This window comes from Callithrix jacchus, chromosome 5, assembly GCF_049354715.1.
Source record: "Callithrix jacchus isolate 240 chromosome 5, calJac240_pri, whole genome shotgun sequence".
In the NCBI taxonomy this organism is placed as follows: domain Eukaryota; kingdom Metazoa; phylum Chordata; class Mammalia; order Primates; family Cebidae; genus Callithrix; species Callithrix jacchus.
This window is the reverse complement of record NC_133506.1, coordinates 94,342,189-94,359,283: the sequence shown is the minus strand read 5'-3', so window position 1 is coordinate 94,359,283 and position 17,095 is coordinate 94,342,189. Positions and strand designations below refer to the sequence as shown.

Below are 17,095 nucleotides of genomic sequence, written 5' to 3'. Positions count from 1 at the left end.
TCATAGCAAGAAACTTTCCTTTGAACAAGAAGTAAAACATCAGTACTCTCTCAGATAATTTATAACATGGAAAACTAGCAACAGTCTCTTTCCACCTGTTCTCCCTCACCCCTTCAACTGCAAAACAACTATAAACAAATAAATGAAAATTAAAAATCTGATACAACTTGTCTGAAACTGGGAAAAGGTATTTAAGGAAAATTATACCCATGTCTACTGAAATCTAAAATAAGACACAAAATTGATGGAAAACTGGTGAAAAAAAAAATCACAAAAAAGAATAAAGAGAAGAAAAATGAGGCTGGGCACAGTGGCTCATGCCTGTAACCCCAGCACTTTGGAGGTCGAGTTGGGTGAATCACCTGAGGTCAGCAGTTTGAGACCAGCCTGGCCAACACGGTGAAACCCCATCTCTACTAAAAATAGAAAAAATTAGCCAGGTGTGGTGGCTCACACCTGTAATCCCAGCACTTCAGGAGGCTGAGGTGGGCGGATCACGAGGTCAGGAGTTTGAAATTACCCAGGCCAACATAGTGAAACCCCGTCTCTACTAAAAAAATATAAAAAATTAGTTGAGGGTGGTGGTGGGTGCCTGTAATCCCAGCTACTGGGGAGGCTGAGGCAAGAAAATCACTTGAACCCAGGAGGTGGATGTTGCAGTGAGCTGAGATTGTGCCACTGCACTCCAGCCTGGGTGACAGTGCTAGACCCAGTCTCAAAAAAAAGAAAAAAAGAAAAATCAAATCAAAGCAAATATAGAAGAAAAAAACTAGATCTTCACTTTTTATTGCATTAACCTAGATGAAAATATTGCTACATTATGCTATGGTAAGCACAGCACTACTACCACGCCTGGCTAATGTTTTGTATTTTTGGTACAGACAGGGTATCACCATGTCGGTCAGGCTGGTCTTGAACTCCTGACCTCAAGTTATCTGCCTGCCTTTGTCTTCCAATGCGCTGGAATTACAGGCATGGGTCACTGCACCCGGCAAGAGTATATGATTTCTGACAAGGAACATGAAACAGTATGTGCACATTTTGCTTACTTGATTTTTCAATAAAAATAAGCAAATATGAAATTAGGGACTAAGAAATATATAGTTTATCCTAAAATAGTGATTATAATTATTGGCTTTACAAGATTAAAATAGCCAAACCTCATAACCAACATAAATACTATGTGCAGTCTAGTTTCCACAACTCAAAGAAAAAGTGGAATTAGAGAAGATTCCCACAAAAAGTAATCAGGGACATAAGAGATCAAAGAAAAAGGTCATTAACACAATAGTAGAGAGATAAAGATTGAGAAATGGTCGAAGACTTCAAGAGCTCAAATTATGTGGCTAAGATAAAGAATTCATCAAATTCTAGAATTGAGCTTTTAGATGGGAATAAACTTATAAAATTCATTATTTAAAATTCTAAAATCAGGCTGCGCATGGTGGCTCACGCCTACAATCCCAGCACTTTGGGAGGCGGCGAGTGGATCACCTGAGGTGAGTGGGTCACCCTTGGTGGCGCATGCCTGTAATCCCAGCTACTCAGGAGCCTGAGGCAGAAGAATCACTTGAACCCAGGAGGCAGAAGTTGTGGTGAGCCGAGACTGCAGCACTGCACTCAAGCCTGGGCAACAAGAGGGCAACTCCATCTCAAAAAAAAAAAAATCTAAAATCGAAACCCTGCAAAGAATGAAATAAGTACTCTAGTCTGATATTCTAGCCCACGTAGGGAGTGCTATGAATGGAATCCTTGAGAGATATCACACAGAGACAAAGCACTCATTGTACTCTGTGAGCAATATGAATGACTTTTCTTAGTTTAAACCACTAAATATTGGGGTGATTTGTTACTAGTAATAGAGAACTGGAATACTCCTTGTCCTAAAAATAACCCCCAAAACATAGAAAACAGAAACGAGAACTCAATCTTTCATGAAGTTAGCATTCATAAATGAAGACAGGACAAATAGAAGAAAAGATTATATCTGAGAACATACAGGGGAGGGACACGGAAGAGAAGCAAAACGATTTGTCCCACAGAACTCCAGAAGAGCTCTTCAGCAGAATTGCCAGAAAAGGCTGGCTTAGGGCTGAAAAACAAGGATGTTGCATAAGAATTAGACTCCTAGGTCCCATCCCTACTTAGTACAGCAAGGCAACTCACTTACTCATATCAGTAGGAGACATAGTCTCTAGACAAAAGTGAATGTTTTGGGCTCAGGACATAATTGTGCTTGTGTTACTGCTGGTATTCACAGATGAAACATAAAGTGAGTTAAGCCACAGTCCACATACTAAATTGAGATCTCTAACCACTCTTCCCCAGCCTAGCTTTAGTATGTCAGCAGCAAGGCTGACACAGACGTTCCTTGACTTACAATAGGTGACATCTCATAACCCCATCATAGTTGAATATATCATAAATCAAAAAAAGCATTGAATACATCTAACCTACCAAACATCATAGCTTAGCCTAGCCTACCTTAGACATGCTTAGAAGACTTATATTAGCCTATAGTTGGGCAAAATTACAGTATACTGCAGAGTATAAATGTATAACCTCATGATCACCTGGCTGACTGAGAGTGTGGCTCACTGCTGTTACTTGGCATTGTGTGAGTGTATGGTACCACATATCGCTAGCTTGGGAAAAGATCAAAATCCAAAATTCAGCCTATGGCTTCTACTGAATGTGTATCACTTTCATACATACCATTGTAAATGTGAAAAATCGTAAGTCAAACCATTGTAAGTCAGGGACTGTCTGTATTGCCTAGGCAAGAAATTGAAGAATTCATCATAGAGAAACTGAACTATCCCAAGAAAAGATCAATAGACACTGATATATGGAGGTTCTCAGTAAATATTAAGCCTGGATGCCACTTGACTGTATAATAGGGAACCCTCACCATCACTATACCTGGCCTCTACACAAATAGCTTCCATTTAGCTTTTAAGGACCTAATTCTTTTTGTGGAGCCAGAGTCTCACTCTGTTGCTCAGGCTAGAGTGCAGTGACATGATCTAGACTCACTGAAACCTGTCTCCCAGGCTCAAGCAATTCTCCTACCTCAGCCAAGTAGCTGGGATTACAGGTGCGCGCCACCATGCCCAGCTAATTTTTGTATTTTTAGTAGAGATAGGGTTTCAACATGTTGGCCAGGCTGGTCTCGAACTCCTGACCTCAGGTGATCTGCCTGCCTCAGCCTTCGAAAGTGCTGGAATTACAGGCATGAGCCACCTCACACAGCTATTACCTGCCTTATTCTTATATAAACAGACAAATAAGCATTATCAGGCTTTGAGAAAAGCCCTGAACTCCAAATTGAACAAACAGAAAAGCCTGAAAAATACACACAAATTGCTTTTCAAAAATAAATATGTAATAGGGCCGGGCGCGGTGGCTCAAGCCTGTATGTAATCCCAGCACTTTGGGAGGCGAAGGCGGGTGGATCACGAGGTCAAGAGATCGAGACCATCCTGGTCAACATGGTGAAACCCCGTCTCTACTAAAAATACAAAAAATTAGCTGGGCATGGTGGCGCATGCCTGTAATCCCAGCTACTCAGGAGGCTGAGGCAGAAGAATTGCCTGAACCCAGGAGGCGGAGGTTGCGGTGAGCCGAGATCGCGGCATTGCACTCCAGCCTGGGTAACAAGAGCGAAACTCCGTCTCAAAAAAAAAAAAAAAAAAGAAAGAAATTGATATAATGGCTGGGTGTGGTGGCTCACGTCTGTAATCCAAGCACTTTGGAGGCCAAGGCAGGCAGATCACCTGAGGTTGGGAGTTCAAGACCAGCCTGACTAACATGGTGAAACCCTGTCTTAAAAAAAATAATAACAAAATAAAAAAAAGAAATTGATATAATTTTACATGTGTTACCAAGTGGAAAGTGGTATCAAGAGGTGTTTTTACAGAGCTGTTGGAGGGGAGAGAAGGCAAGCCAGACATTTAAAGAGACAATGCTAATTTGAAAATGTTAATTCCAAGAAAATAAGCTTTAAAAAACAAAGGAGAAATAATCATAGTACGTTAGTTGACTTAAGAGAGAACAACTCTCATATCCATTTGGAATCCAAGTAATAGCATAAAAATTTATATCTGCAAGCCACCTTATACTTATTCCATTTCAACTTGCCGATTTCACATAGATGAAAAAAGAATTTTAGGAGTGTTAAACGACATACATTAGTTAGTGCCATCACTCAAAGAACTATCAGTTATCACAAGTCTCACCCATCTACTACTGTGGACAGACTGGTTTCAGTAATCAGAATATACCAGTAATTGCTAGCATTCTGAGTTTTGGTTCTACCTATAAGTATGTGAAATTTGGGAAGTAACAACTAGATGTACAGTTTTCTATAAAGCTAGAAGAATGGTACCTTTCCAAACTCCTTCAGAGTTAACACAAGGGTCCTATTAGATACTGGATTTTTAAAATGCTAAAAATATTTTTTAAAGTTTATATTTGTAATAATTACTAATATTAATGTAAACATTATGTCATGAGAAGCATAATATTTGGTTGGTGGATAAAGCAAAGCAGATACCAGGGCAACGTGCCTCTTTCCATGCAGGGCAGATGCTCATGGCTCATTTGTTTTATATTTGGCTATTCTAAATTCATATTTGAAAGTTTTGTATTTAATTAAAAACTATAACCATACTTGGTTGAATTCTACTTCATAATGCCCTCTTTTTTTTTTGAGGTGGGGTCTTGCTCTGTTGTCCAGGGTAGAGTGCAGTAGTGCAAATGCAGCCTCGACCTTCTGGGCTCAAGCAATGCTCCTGTGTTAGCCTTCCAAGTAGCAGAGACTACAGAAATGCACCACCCAACGCAGCTAATTTTTTGTTTTTTTGTAGAGGTGAGATCTTGCCATGTTGCCCAGGATGGTCTTGAATTTCTGGCCTCAAGCAATCCTCCTGCCTCAGCCTCCCAAATTCTAGGTAATAATGCATTTTTTAAAAGCCTATCTGACTTGAAGATGAAGACTTAGGAATTTTCCCGAGAACAAAACACTCTGTAGAGATAACTGAGATAGAGGCTGATATACAGATTGTGATTAGGTTAAAAAAAAAGTCTCAGCCAATCATGTTATCACTTGCCTAGGCCTAGTATTTAGTACTTTTCTTTCCTGAAAGTTTAACTTGCCCATCTTGAGATTAACTTGCCCATTGTCTAGAATACTCCAGAGTAAAAAGTCACTAATCTGACTGAGGCAAAGGCAAGTCTGAACAGCTGAATAGTCTGAATTGTTAAATTTTATTCAAAAAGAAAGTTTAGTCAGTTGTGGTGGCTCAATCCTGTAATCCCAGCACTTTGGGAGGCCAAAGCGGGAGGACTGCTTGAGCCCTGGAGTTTGAGGCCAGCCTGGGCAACATAGCAAGACCCTGTCGCTACAAAAAATAGAAATTAGCTGATCTTAGTGGTACATACCTGTAGTTTGAGCTACTTGTGAGGTTGAGGCTGGAGGATAATAACTTTTTTTTTTTTTTAGAGGGAGTTTTGCTCTTGTTGTCTAGGCTGGAGTGCAATGACTGGCATAATCTTGGCTCACTGCAACCTCTGCCTCCCGAGTTCAAGTAATTCTCCTGTCTCAGCCTCCCGAGTGGCTGGGAATACAGGCATGCACCACCACACCTGAGTAATTTTTGTCTTTTTAGTAGTGACTAGGTTTCACCATGTTGGGCAGGCTGGTCTCGAACTCCTCACCTTAGATGATCCGCCTGCCTCAGCATTCCAAAGTGCTGGGATTACAGGCATTAGGCACCGCACCTGGCCAACTTTTTGTTTTTTGATAGTCCCACTCTGTTGCCCAGGCTGGAGTGCAGTGGCATGATCATGTCTCACTGCAATCTTTGCCTCCCAGGCTCAAATGATCCTCTCACCTCAGCCTCCCAAGTAGCTGGGACTACAAGCATGCGCCCCTGGGCCCAGCTAAGCTTTTAAAAATGTTTTTTGTAGAGACAAGGTCTCACTATTGCCCAGGCTGATCTCAAACTCCTGGGCTCAATTGATCTGCCCACCTCAGGCTCTCAAAGTGCTGGGATTACAGGCATGAGCTACCATGCCCCGCTGGAGCCTAAGAATTTGAGGCTGAAGTAAGATAAAACTGTATCACTGCACTCCAGGTTGGATGACAGAGTGAGACCCTGAATCAAAACAACAACAACAACAACAACAAAAAGGAAGAAACAAGCAAAGAAAGAAAAAAAAGCTTCTACTATTACTATTGTCAAATATACTACTACACATTGCTTACTAGTTGAAAGTTTTAGTAACTACTTGAGAATTAGATATAATTCATGTATTCCCCTAGCAAACATTTCAGCAGCTCTGCACACTATGTGGAGTACAGAATGAAGTTGCTTTCAAGGGAGGAAAGGGCCACTATAGAATAGACATATAATGCCTTTTTTTTTTTTTTGGAGACGGGGTCTGTTGCTTAGGCCAGAGCACAGTGGCATGATCCTAGCTCACTTGCAGCCTCAAAGTCCTGGACTTATGCAGTCTTCCTGTCTTGGGTTCTTAAACAATTCAGAAGTTCTATTATTTTGGACTCAGGGCCTGGTCCATCTATTTGTCTCCCTTACTTATTCAGCAGTCAGCTTAGTAATACCTCCAAGCAAATAATGGAAAAAGTAAGTTTCAGCTCCTTAACATCATTGGCAACAGTAATTTATCCTGGTTTCTGACAAGGTGTTTTAGTCTAGTAAGAGTTGTCTTACTGCATTTTTCAATAATTTCTATTTTAAATCAAGATTATATTTTTATATTTTGACCTTTCTAAATATTCTATCTCAAGTCATATTTCTTTTTTTTTTTCCTTTAGTAATTTTCTTCTTCAGAGTAACTATTAACAATTTTACCTTAATAGCCTCTTTAGGAATAAGTAAAGTGTTCTATTTTCTACCCCCATCGTTCTTACTTGTGCAGACTCTGCATGTTCCAGCATCTCTTCAAATTCCTGATACTCTTCATCATCTGGCTCAGCACCTGAGAGGCGAGCTGCTCTGGCCATGAAATATGGAGGCAACTCTCCAATTGCTGTACCAATACCCTAGGTGAAAAACCAAAATACTTACAATGAGGTTCTGTTTTCAACACAATGACACTTAATAGATCAAACCTATACTCTTCTGTAACACCAGAAGCATTTTGAGATGCAACATATTGAGGGAAAGCATACGCGACACAATCAAAATAATAAGAGTTTGAATCCTGGCTCTAATTCTGACCTATCTGATGCTTTATGTGTATTATCTAATACACATAAAACCCTTAAGACAAGTTAGGCACAGTGGCACGCACCTGTAGTCATAGATACTCAGGATTCTGAGACAGGAAGATCACCTGAGCACGGGAGTTTGAGGCTAGCCTGGGCAACATTGTGAGATTTCTGTCTATTAAAAAAAAAAATATTGAGACAATATCTGGCGCATTGTAGACATTAAGTAAATTTTAGTTTTCTAGAATCACTACTTAGAGTCTGTTAATTTTGTCACTTGCTGCCTCCTTTTTGAGATTCAAATTATCTTGTAGTAAGAATTCACCAGTGGCGGGGTATGGTGGCTTATGCCTGCAATCCCCACACTTTGGGAGGCCGAGGTGGGTGGAACACAAGATCAAGAGATTGAGATCATCCTGGCCAACATGGTGAAACTCCGTCTCTACTAAAAGTACAAATATTAGCTGGGCATGGTGGTGTGCACCTGTAGTCCCAGATACTCAGGAGGCTGAGGCAGGAGAATCGTTTGAACTCAGGATGAGGAGGTTGCAGTGAGCCGAGACCATGCCACTGTACTCCTGCCTGGTGATAGTGAGACTACATCTCCAGAAAAAAAAAAATTCACCAGTATAATAAATGTTAGATAAAAATTCTCTAGGAAATCTTCTAGAATTTCAGTAGTTGCTTTAATTTAAATACAACGTTTCTTCTGCTAAAACCTTTAACCAATTGTGGTCAGGAAGCCCTTTGAAAACTAAACATTAGGATGAATAAGTTTTTTTCTTTTTTTGACCTGTAGTCTCGCTCTGTTGCCCAGGCTGGAGTGCAGTGGCGTGATCTCAGTTCACTGCAACCTCCGCTTCCCGGGTTCAATCTCCTGCCTCAGCGTCCCGAGTAGCTGGGACTACAGGCGCCCGCCACCAAGCCACAATCATAGCTCACTGCAGCCTCAACCTCCCAGGCACAAGTGATCCTCCCACCTCAGCTTCCTGAATAGCTCGAACTATAGGCCTATGCTACCGTGCTCAACTAGTATTTTTCTTTTCCTTGAGACAGACTCTCACTTTGTTAACCAGGCTGGAGTGCAGTGGTGTGATCTCGGCTCACTGGAACCTCTGCTGTCTGGGTTCAAGCGATTCTCCTGCCTCAGCTTCCCCAGTAGCTGGGATTACAGGCACCTACCACTGCGCTTGGCTAATTTTTGTATTTTTTTTAGTAGAGGTGGGTTCCACCATCTTGGTCAGGCTGGTCTCGAACTCCTGACTTCTGATCCACCCACACTAACCTCCCAAAGTGCTGGGATTACAGGAGTGAGCCACTGCGCCTGGCTGTTCAGCTAGTTTAAAAAAAAAAATTTGTGGAGACCAGGTCTTGCTATGTTGCCAGGGCTGGTCTCGAACTCTTGGGCTCAAGTGATCCTCCCGCCTTGGGCTCTCAAAGTGCTGGGATTGTAGGTGTGAGCCATTGTGCCCGGCCAGGATTCCTGTTTTCTCTCTCTTTTTTTTTTTTAAAAAAAAAAAAAAAAGATGAGGTCGGCCAGGTGCAGTGGCTCATGCCTGTAATCCCACCACTTTGGGAGGCCGAGGTGGGCAGATCACCTGAGGTCAGGAGTTCAAGACCAGCCTGATCAACATAAAGAAACCCCGTCTCTACTAACAATACAAAATTTGCCAGGCATGGTGGCGCATGCCTGTAGTCCCAGCTATTCGGGAGGCTGAGGCTGGAAAATCGCTTGAACCCGGAAGGCAGAGGTTGCAGTGAGCCAAGATAGCATTACTGCATTCCAGCCTGGGCGACAGAGCAAGACTCTGTCAAAAAAAAAAAAATTGGTATAATAAAGATCAACTATCTATCCTTTTCTGATATAAACTATATCTCAGGGTAGCTAAATTACTGACAAGGAAAAGTTTTCCTTGCGGTTGCTAATGCCTGTCATCCCAGCATTTTGGGAGGCCGAGACAGGTAGATCACAAGGTTAGGAGTTCAAGACTGCCTGGCCAACATGGTGAAATCCCATCTCTACTAAAAATACAAAAATTAGTGGGGCCTGGTGGCATGTGCCTGTAATCCCAACTACTCAGGAGGCTTAGGCAGGAGAATCACTTGAACCCAGGAAGGCGGAGGTTGCAGTGAGCCAAGATCGCGCCAAGATCGCCCCACTGCACTCCAGCCTGGGCAACAGAGCAAGACTCCATCTCAACAACAACAACAAAAAGTATTATTTCAGGCCTGGTATAGTGGCTCATGCCTATAATACCAGGAGTTCAAGACCGGCCTGGGCAACAGAGGAAAACCCTCCATCTACAAAAAATTAGCTTGGCATGGTAGCTTGTGTTTTTAGTCCCAGCTATTCATGAGGCTGAGGTGGGAGGATTGATTGAGCCTGGGAGGTCAAGGCTGCAGTGAGCTGTGACTGTGCCACTGCACTCCAGCCTGGTGACAGAGTGAGACCCTGTCTCCCGTTAATAAGTAAAAAAATAAAGTAAAATAAAAGTGTAACTGGGATACTAATATTTTATAACGTCTAATAAAATAATGGACTTATATAATTAAAAAAATCATCCATGGTGCTAATATCACAAAAAGGAAGGACAAATAAACATTGTATCTCATGACAGAAATATACAAGGCTATGAAGTATACTCCTATTTACAAAAAAACACAATTTATCAACTCAAAGGAAACAGAAGGAACAGAACAACATGTTTGAATTACACTAATTAGAATTTAATCAGTAAAATTCAGACCGTTAGAAACTATTTGACAATTTCTTTAGCTTAAATTTGAGAAGAAATAAATATAATCAGAAAAATTTGAACACTAATTGGATAACGAATTTTAAGAGACTAATAAAATTTCTTTTAGGTGTGATAATGGTTTTTAGGCCCCAAGGCTGATATATTTACAGATGATGTGTGACATGCTATCTGGGATCTTCTTCAAGATAATTGAGAAGAGAATGAGAAAGGGTATACAATATTAACTATTAGTTAATATTAGCTGAAGTTGAGTGAAAGTATATGAAATTCATTTTACAATTCTCCGCACTTTTGAAAAATTTTCCACAGAAAAAAGTAGGACAGAAGTGTAACATTTTACTCAAAACATGAACATGAACTTCTACTAAGTTCAAATGCAAATTTCAAATGAAATCACTTGAACACAGGAGGCAGAGGTTGCAGTGAGCTAAGATCATGCCACTGCACTCCAGCCTGGGCGACAGAGTGAGACTATGTCTCAAAAAAAAAAAAAAAAAAAAAAATTGTTTCTTTATGGAACTCTTTCCTGAATTTCAGATGACAGCAAATTCTAGTGCTATACCATAGATTTCACCCTCACAGCACTAATCACAGTTTGTATTTATATATACATTTTTCCATAATTTTTACCCCCGCCCCCTGTAGAATATAATGCTCAATAAGGGTAGAGACTTTTAAGTTCTGTTCACCCTGAGCCCCTGGTGCTTAGATGCTTAATAACTATTTGTGGAATTCAAAAATGAAAAGATAATTTGAGAAATCTTGCACTGGTGAAAGAGCTAAATTGTAGAAGTTCAAAAAGATGCCAAACACATTATAAGAGGTGCCTTACTGATAAAAAAAAAAATCTGGCCGGGCCCAGTGGCGCATGCCTGTAATCCCAACACTTTGGAAGGCCAAGGCAGGCAGATCACGAGGTCAAGAGATTGAGACCATCCTGGCCAACATGGTGAAACCCCGTCTCGACTAAAAATACAAAAAATTAGCCGAGCATGGTGGTGCCTGCCTGTAGTCCCAGCTACTCGGGAGGCTGAGGCAGGAGAACTGCTTGAAACTGGAAAACAGAAATTGCAGTGAGTCAGGATCGTGCCAATGCACTCCAGCCTGGCGACAGAGTGAGACTCAGTCTCAAAAGAAAAACTAATAATTTGTTTTAAGTGCTCCAAAGAACTATGTGAACAAGGTGAAACTCAGAGTGAGCTTCTTTAAAACAACTACGTATATTAATTATTTTGCTGATTCAATATAATAATAGTGAAGTTTGTAAAGATGCAATCCTGCCACTTTGACCTTCAGAGTAGCTGAGACTACAGGCTAGGCACATGCCATTTCCAGCTAATTAAGAAAATTTTTTGTAGAGATGGGTATCACTATATTGTAGAGGCTGGTGTCTTCGATGCATTTTGAATTAATTCTTATATATGTTATAAGGTAAGGGTCCAACTTCATTCATTTGCATGTGGATATTCAGTTTTCCTAGCACCATTTTTTTTTTCTTTGAGACAGAGTCTTGCTTTGTTACCCAGGCTGGAGTGCAATGACACAATCTCAGCTCACTGCAACCTCCACCTCCTGGGTTCAAGCCATTCTCCTGCCTCAGCATCCCAAGTAGCTGCAATTACAGATGCCCACCACCATGCCCAGCTAATTTTTGTATTTTTAGTAGAGACAGGGTTTCGTCATGTTGGCCAGGCTGGTCTCAAACTCCTGACCTCAGATGATCCACCTGCCTTGGCCTCCCAAAGTGCTGGGAATACAGGCGTGAGCCACTATACCCGGTCCCTAGCACCATTTGTTGAAGACTGTGCTTGTAAATGTTGAGAACAATATTAACAAATTTAAACATAACTTGGTGTGTGCTATATTTCTGATATGACAAGACAGTTACAAAGAAGGAAAGAAGAGCACACATTTGACCTATTATCAGTACACTCCTATACTACGTCTAAAACTTTTAAAAAAATTAATTAATTTATTTCTTTGAGATGGAGTCTCGGTCTGTTGCACAGGCTGAAGTACAGAGGTGCAATCTTGGCTCATTGCAACCCATGCCTCCCAGGTTCAAGTGATTCTCCTGCCTCAGGCTCCCAAGTCGCTGAGAATACAGGTGTGAGCCACCATGCCCAGCTAATTTTTTGTATTTTTAGTAGAGATGGGGTTTCACCATGTTGGCCATGCTGGTCTCAAACCCCTGACCTCAAGTGATCCACCCACCTCGGTCTCCCAAAGTGCCAGGATTACAGGAGTTAGTAGCCACGATGCCCAGCCCTACGTGCAAAACTTAATGCTGATTACTGTGATGCTAATACATTTAAGGTATATTTTATCTTTTTAGGATTCTAAATATTATTTGGGGAAGAAAGCCACCATACCAGCCAAGTTAACTAATTGAAAGCATGTATGAAGCCAGACCTAATAAGCCTACAGACAATATACACTACAGAAATTTGTAAGAAGCAGTTATCACGGCCAGCTGAGACAGCAGTTTTCATTTGTTGGCCTTAACAAATGTAAATAATTTTTGAAAGAACAAAAGTATAATATTAAGAAAAAAAGGACAAAATGATATACAAAGCTCCTCTTCTAGTATGTTCCAAGTACCTTCTGTTATTCGAACATTTTTTTCATCAAAAGACTAATGCTGTCAAATTTATAAAGCATATGCAACTAGTATAATAAATTTGTTTCCAGAGTTTATAAAAGAGCAACAGGAAACAAGACAATTTTTCCTGTCTTTCATATTCAACAAATTCAATGCTATGGTATTTCCTTTATAAATCTGTTAAAGCAAAACATAATTGCTAACACTTACTGTGTTTCAAAACTCTGCTGCTTCTGAGGGTATAGTATTCACGCTAATTTTAGTGAGTTAAGATTTGTAAATGATATGTTCCATCATAATCTTTCCTAAGAAATTGTTAGTGGGAAAAAAATTACAGGAACATAACAAATCCAAATGAGTTAAAAAAATAACTCAAATGGCAACAGAAGTCTTTAACCTCAATAATGGATTATTCCTCAATAATGGATACCTGTATAAATTTGGGCATATAGCAAAAAGGAAAAAAAATTTGTGTGGATTAGAATCCACCCACCACTGAACATGCTGTCTAAAAAATTCTGTAAAATAAACTTAAGAAAACCATAAAAAGAATAACTGGAACAACTGAAAGTAAAATTGCCATATACAATCATACAGCCTGATACTTTAACTATATTAAGGTTTGGTTTATATTAAGAAATATTTGACCTTACTTTAGTTAGCATATAATAACTCAGAAATGAAATGAGTCCTCTAAGAACACAGTATTTTGTTGTTTTTGAGATGGAGTCAGGCTCTGTTGCCCAGGCTAGAGGGCAGTGGTGGGTCTCGGCTCACTGCAAACCCCTACCTACTGGGTTCAAATGATTCTCAACACAGTATTTTGTTGTTGAGATGGAGTCTTGCTCCGTTGCCCAGGCTGGAGGGCAGTGATGGGTCTCAGCTCACTGCAAACCCCTACCTCCTGGGTTCAAATGATTCTTAAATGATTACAAGTCCATGCCACCACGGCTGGCTAATTTGTGTATTTTTTGTAGAGGTGGGGTTTCAACATGTTGACCAGGCTGGTCTCAAACTCCTGGCCTCCAGTGATCTGCCTGCCTTGGCCACTCAAAGTGCTGAGATTACAGGGATAAGCCACCATACCTAGCCAGAACACAGAATTTTAATCTAAAAGTAAACATGCACTCGCTTCAGCAGCACAGATACTAAAAAATTGGAATGATACAGAGAACATTAGTATGGCCCCTGCACAAGGATGACACGCAAATTCGTGAAGGGTACAATAAAGAAAAAAAAAAAGGAAGACATATGACATTTACCAATCTAATATTTACATATAACTATATATTACCAATCTAATACTTATATTTTATATAACTCTTAGATAAGTTCTAAGAGTTTATCAGGTATAGATACACTGGAAGAAGGCCAGGCGTGATGACTCTTGTTTATAATCTCAGCATTTTGGGAGGCTGAGGGGGATGGGGGTCAATTGAGGTCAGGTGTTCGAGACCAGCCTGGCCAGCATGGTGAAACCCCATCTCTACTAAAAACACAAAAAAATTAGCCGGGCGTGGTGGTGCATGCCTGTACTCCCAGCTACTTGGGAGGCTGAGGCAGGAGAATGGCTTGAACCTGGGAGGTGGAGGTTGCAATGAGTCAAGATCATCCACTGCACTCCAGCCTGGGCAACAGAGCAAGACTCCATCTCAAAGAAAGAAAATGAAAAGAAATACTGGAACAAATTTTATAATGTAGTATACAGTTGATCCTTGAACAACATGGATCTGAACTGAGCCAGAGCAAGTTACTAAGTTTTGGGGAAGTCAGAAGTTATATGTGGATTTCCTACTGCACAGGGGGGCTGGCACCCCTAACCCATACATTGTTGAAGGCTCAACTGTAGTTCCATCATCTGTACTCCCTTTCCCTGCTGTAGTCTACTTGGTCTCAGTTGCTTTCTGATACATACGGTCCATGCCTTTCTTCTCAAGATCATTCATGAATAGGAGATGCTCTAAAAGGTTTCTTTTGCCTTGGAAGTAGGTAGCTGGTTACTTACTGAATCATTTACTGATAAGGAATATGTTTAGATTCCATTTCAATAAAGTACAACACACTATCAAGATGATGAGGTTATTTTTAAACAAGTATGAAAATGCATATCTTACCCACATGCAGGCTTCAATCCTAACTTTTGAGATGATACTCCACAAAGAAATGGTTCCTTCAGGGCCCTCTTCATCTGGACAAATAATCTGATCAGGATAGGGTGGTTCAGGGAAATTAACTGAATTGCATTCATAAGCAGCTAATGTAACTGAGGCTATATGTGGACCCTATAAAACAAATACAAGAAACTTCTGATGAGAACTATTAAAAGATTATCAATACACATGCTATTTTAATAGTATATTAATTACTGTATTTTATAAGAGAAAATCTTAGCTTTCGATAACGAAATAATTGTAAATAATTTCAAGATGCAGTTAGTAATATGAAGAAAATAATCTTTTCCAGAATCTCTTCCTGGTTGACTTGAAAAAAAAATCATATTTATTGAGGTATAATTTACACATAATGAATTACTTGTTTGAGGTCTACATTTCAATTAGCTTTGACAAATACATTCAGTCATATGACCACACCAATCAAGATATAGAATATTTCTATTACTGCAAAAATGATCCCTTGGCTAGGAATGGCAGCTCATGCCTGTAATCCCAGCACTTCGGGAGGCTGAGGAAGGAGGACTGCTTGAAGCCAGGAGTTCAAGACCAGACTGGGCTACAAAGCAAGATCTCATCTCTACAAAAAATTTAAAAATTAGCCATGCACTGTGACATGTGCCTGTAGTCCCAGCTACTTGGGAGGCAGAGGCAGAAGGATCGCTTGAGTCTAGGTGTTGGAGGCTTTAGTGAGCTGTGATTGTGCCATTGCACTCCAATCTGGAAAATGGAACAAGGCCCCATTCCTTACCAAAAAAAAAATCCCTTGGGTTCCTCTGTGGCCAATTCCCTCCCTCAAGTTCTAGTCCCTGGCAACCACTGATCTAATTACCTGCTTGACTTTTATTTATCTATATTTCTCATTTGTTAGAATATTATTCCTTTTATTAACAAAACTTCCGGAGCCACTGTTCTTTTAGGCACAATTTGAGAATATCACTTTATGTCCTTACTTAGAAATAGCTGGTGAAGTACCACCTCACGTAACCTTTCACAGTGAGATCATAAAGCAAAAATATAACTGTGACACCAGTATCAATGAATTTTACACAATGGTTCCCAACACCACAAGATGAGGTGTCTGCATATTACGGATTTGGTTGAAACGTAGGTTCCTGGGTCCCTTAAGCATAGGTTGACAGATGCCCTCTAGCATACAGTTACTGGTAATCATCAGCTATATGAAGAGAAATACTTTAGTTGTAGAATAAAATTACTTACACACGAGATTTTATTACTAACTATATTGTGCATTTCTGAATATTTCTGAATCTGAAGGTTTCTATTAAAGATTTCTCTGGCCAGGCATGGTGGCTCATGCCTGTAATCCAAGCACTTTGGAGGCCAAGGCGGGTGGATCACCTGAGGTCAGGAGTTCAAGACCAGCCTGACCAACATGGGGAAACGTCTTATTAAAAAAAAAAAAAAAAAAAAATTTCTCCAATAGTTTTTCATAAATGAGTTAGCCCCAAAGAAAAGTAAGTGGGCTATGTATATAAGAAAGCATTTTGAGAAAACATGATGAAAGAATTTGTAGTTCAAAGTACCTAAAATCTAGTGATAAAAATAAAATGAAAACATTCTACTATCAAGACAAAATTTTGTTTTATGTTAATATAAAATACAAAATTGTTCACACATCTGTGATGTTTCTCTCTAAACAGAATAGGCATTTTCTGTTAATAACTAAAAAATGAAATCCTTAGCAATGAATCAGTTAATTATTAGTTTTTTCTGGATCAAAAAACCTATGTGAAATTTTGGTCTTTCTTCCTCTTTTGGGGAACTTTTAATTCTTGGAAATGAGGAAATATTAAAGTTTTTAAATAATTATAGAAGATTTTGAAGAGAATGCTTTGATTACTTAGGTTTTTGAAAACTTATCATTAATAATGAAATCTATAATTGCTTCTTTAAACACTATGTGCACACAAGAGATTTCACAGTTAGGGGGAAAAAGAATTATTTTGTGATACTACGAAAAAGCCCCAAAGTGTGTGATATTCAGAATGACTGTATAATTCATGAAACATTCCTCCCCATACAATTACAGCTATCAGATGCAATTAAGAAAAAAAAAAAAAGAAACCACCTTTAACTTTTACCTTTACTGTTAGAAAATACAAGAGACTTATGAATGCCAGTAAGTGAAAAAGAAGAAAATTTAAGAATTTGTCCATGCCGTCCCCATGTAACTGTCCTCTTTGGCTATAGGTACAGTCTACAGGTAAACTTAGAAATGAATTTCAAGTGAACAAAAATAAAACTTCCCTGGGTGCTAAAATAATGAGATTTCTGGGATATACAGGAAAGAAAAGCTATACTTACA

At 39.7% G+C, this 17,095-nt stretch overlaps 1 protein-coding gene and 1 non-coding gene across 7 annotated transcripts in view; one reads left to right on the top strand and one right to left on the bottom strand.

Moving 5' to 3' along the window:
* Positions 1-17,095, bottom strand: part of VMP1 (vacuole membrane protein 1) — a 129,824-nt gene that overhangs the window by 56,753 nt on the left and 55,976 nt on the right. For all 6 annotated transcript variants that reach the window (XM_017972482.4, XM_078373682.1, XM_008996953.5 and 3 more), the window contains 2 exons: positions 14,710-14,877; positions 6,935-7,066 (listed from right to left, as the gene is read on the bottom strand). In XM_017972482.4, the coding sequence (XP_017827971.1) occupies positions 6,935-7,066; positions 14,710-14,877 (300 nt within the window). The remainder of the gene's footprint in view (positions 1-6,934; positions 7,067-14,709; positions 14,878-17,095) is intronic.
* Positions 13,723-13,828, top strand: LOC118154266 (U6 spliceosomal RNA). The gene has a single exon (XR_004744149.1). It is a non-coding gene; the product is annotated as a U6 spliceosomal RNA (small nuclear RNA).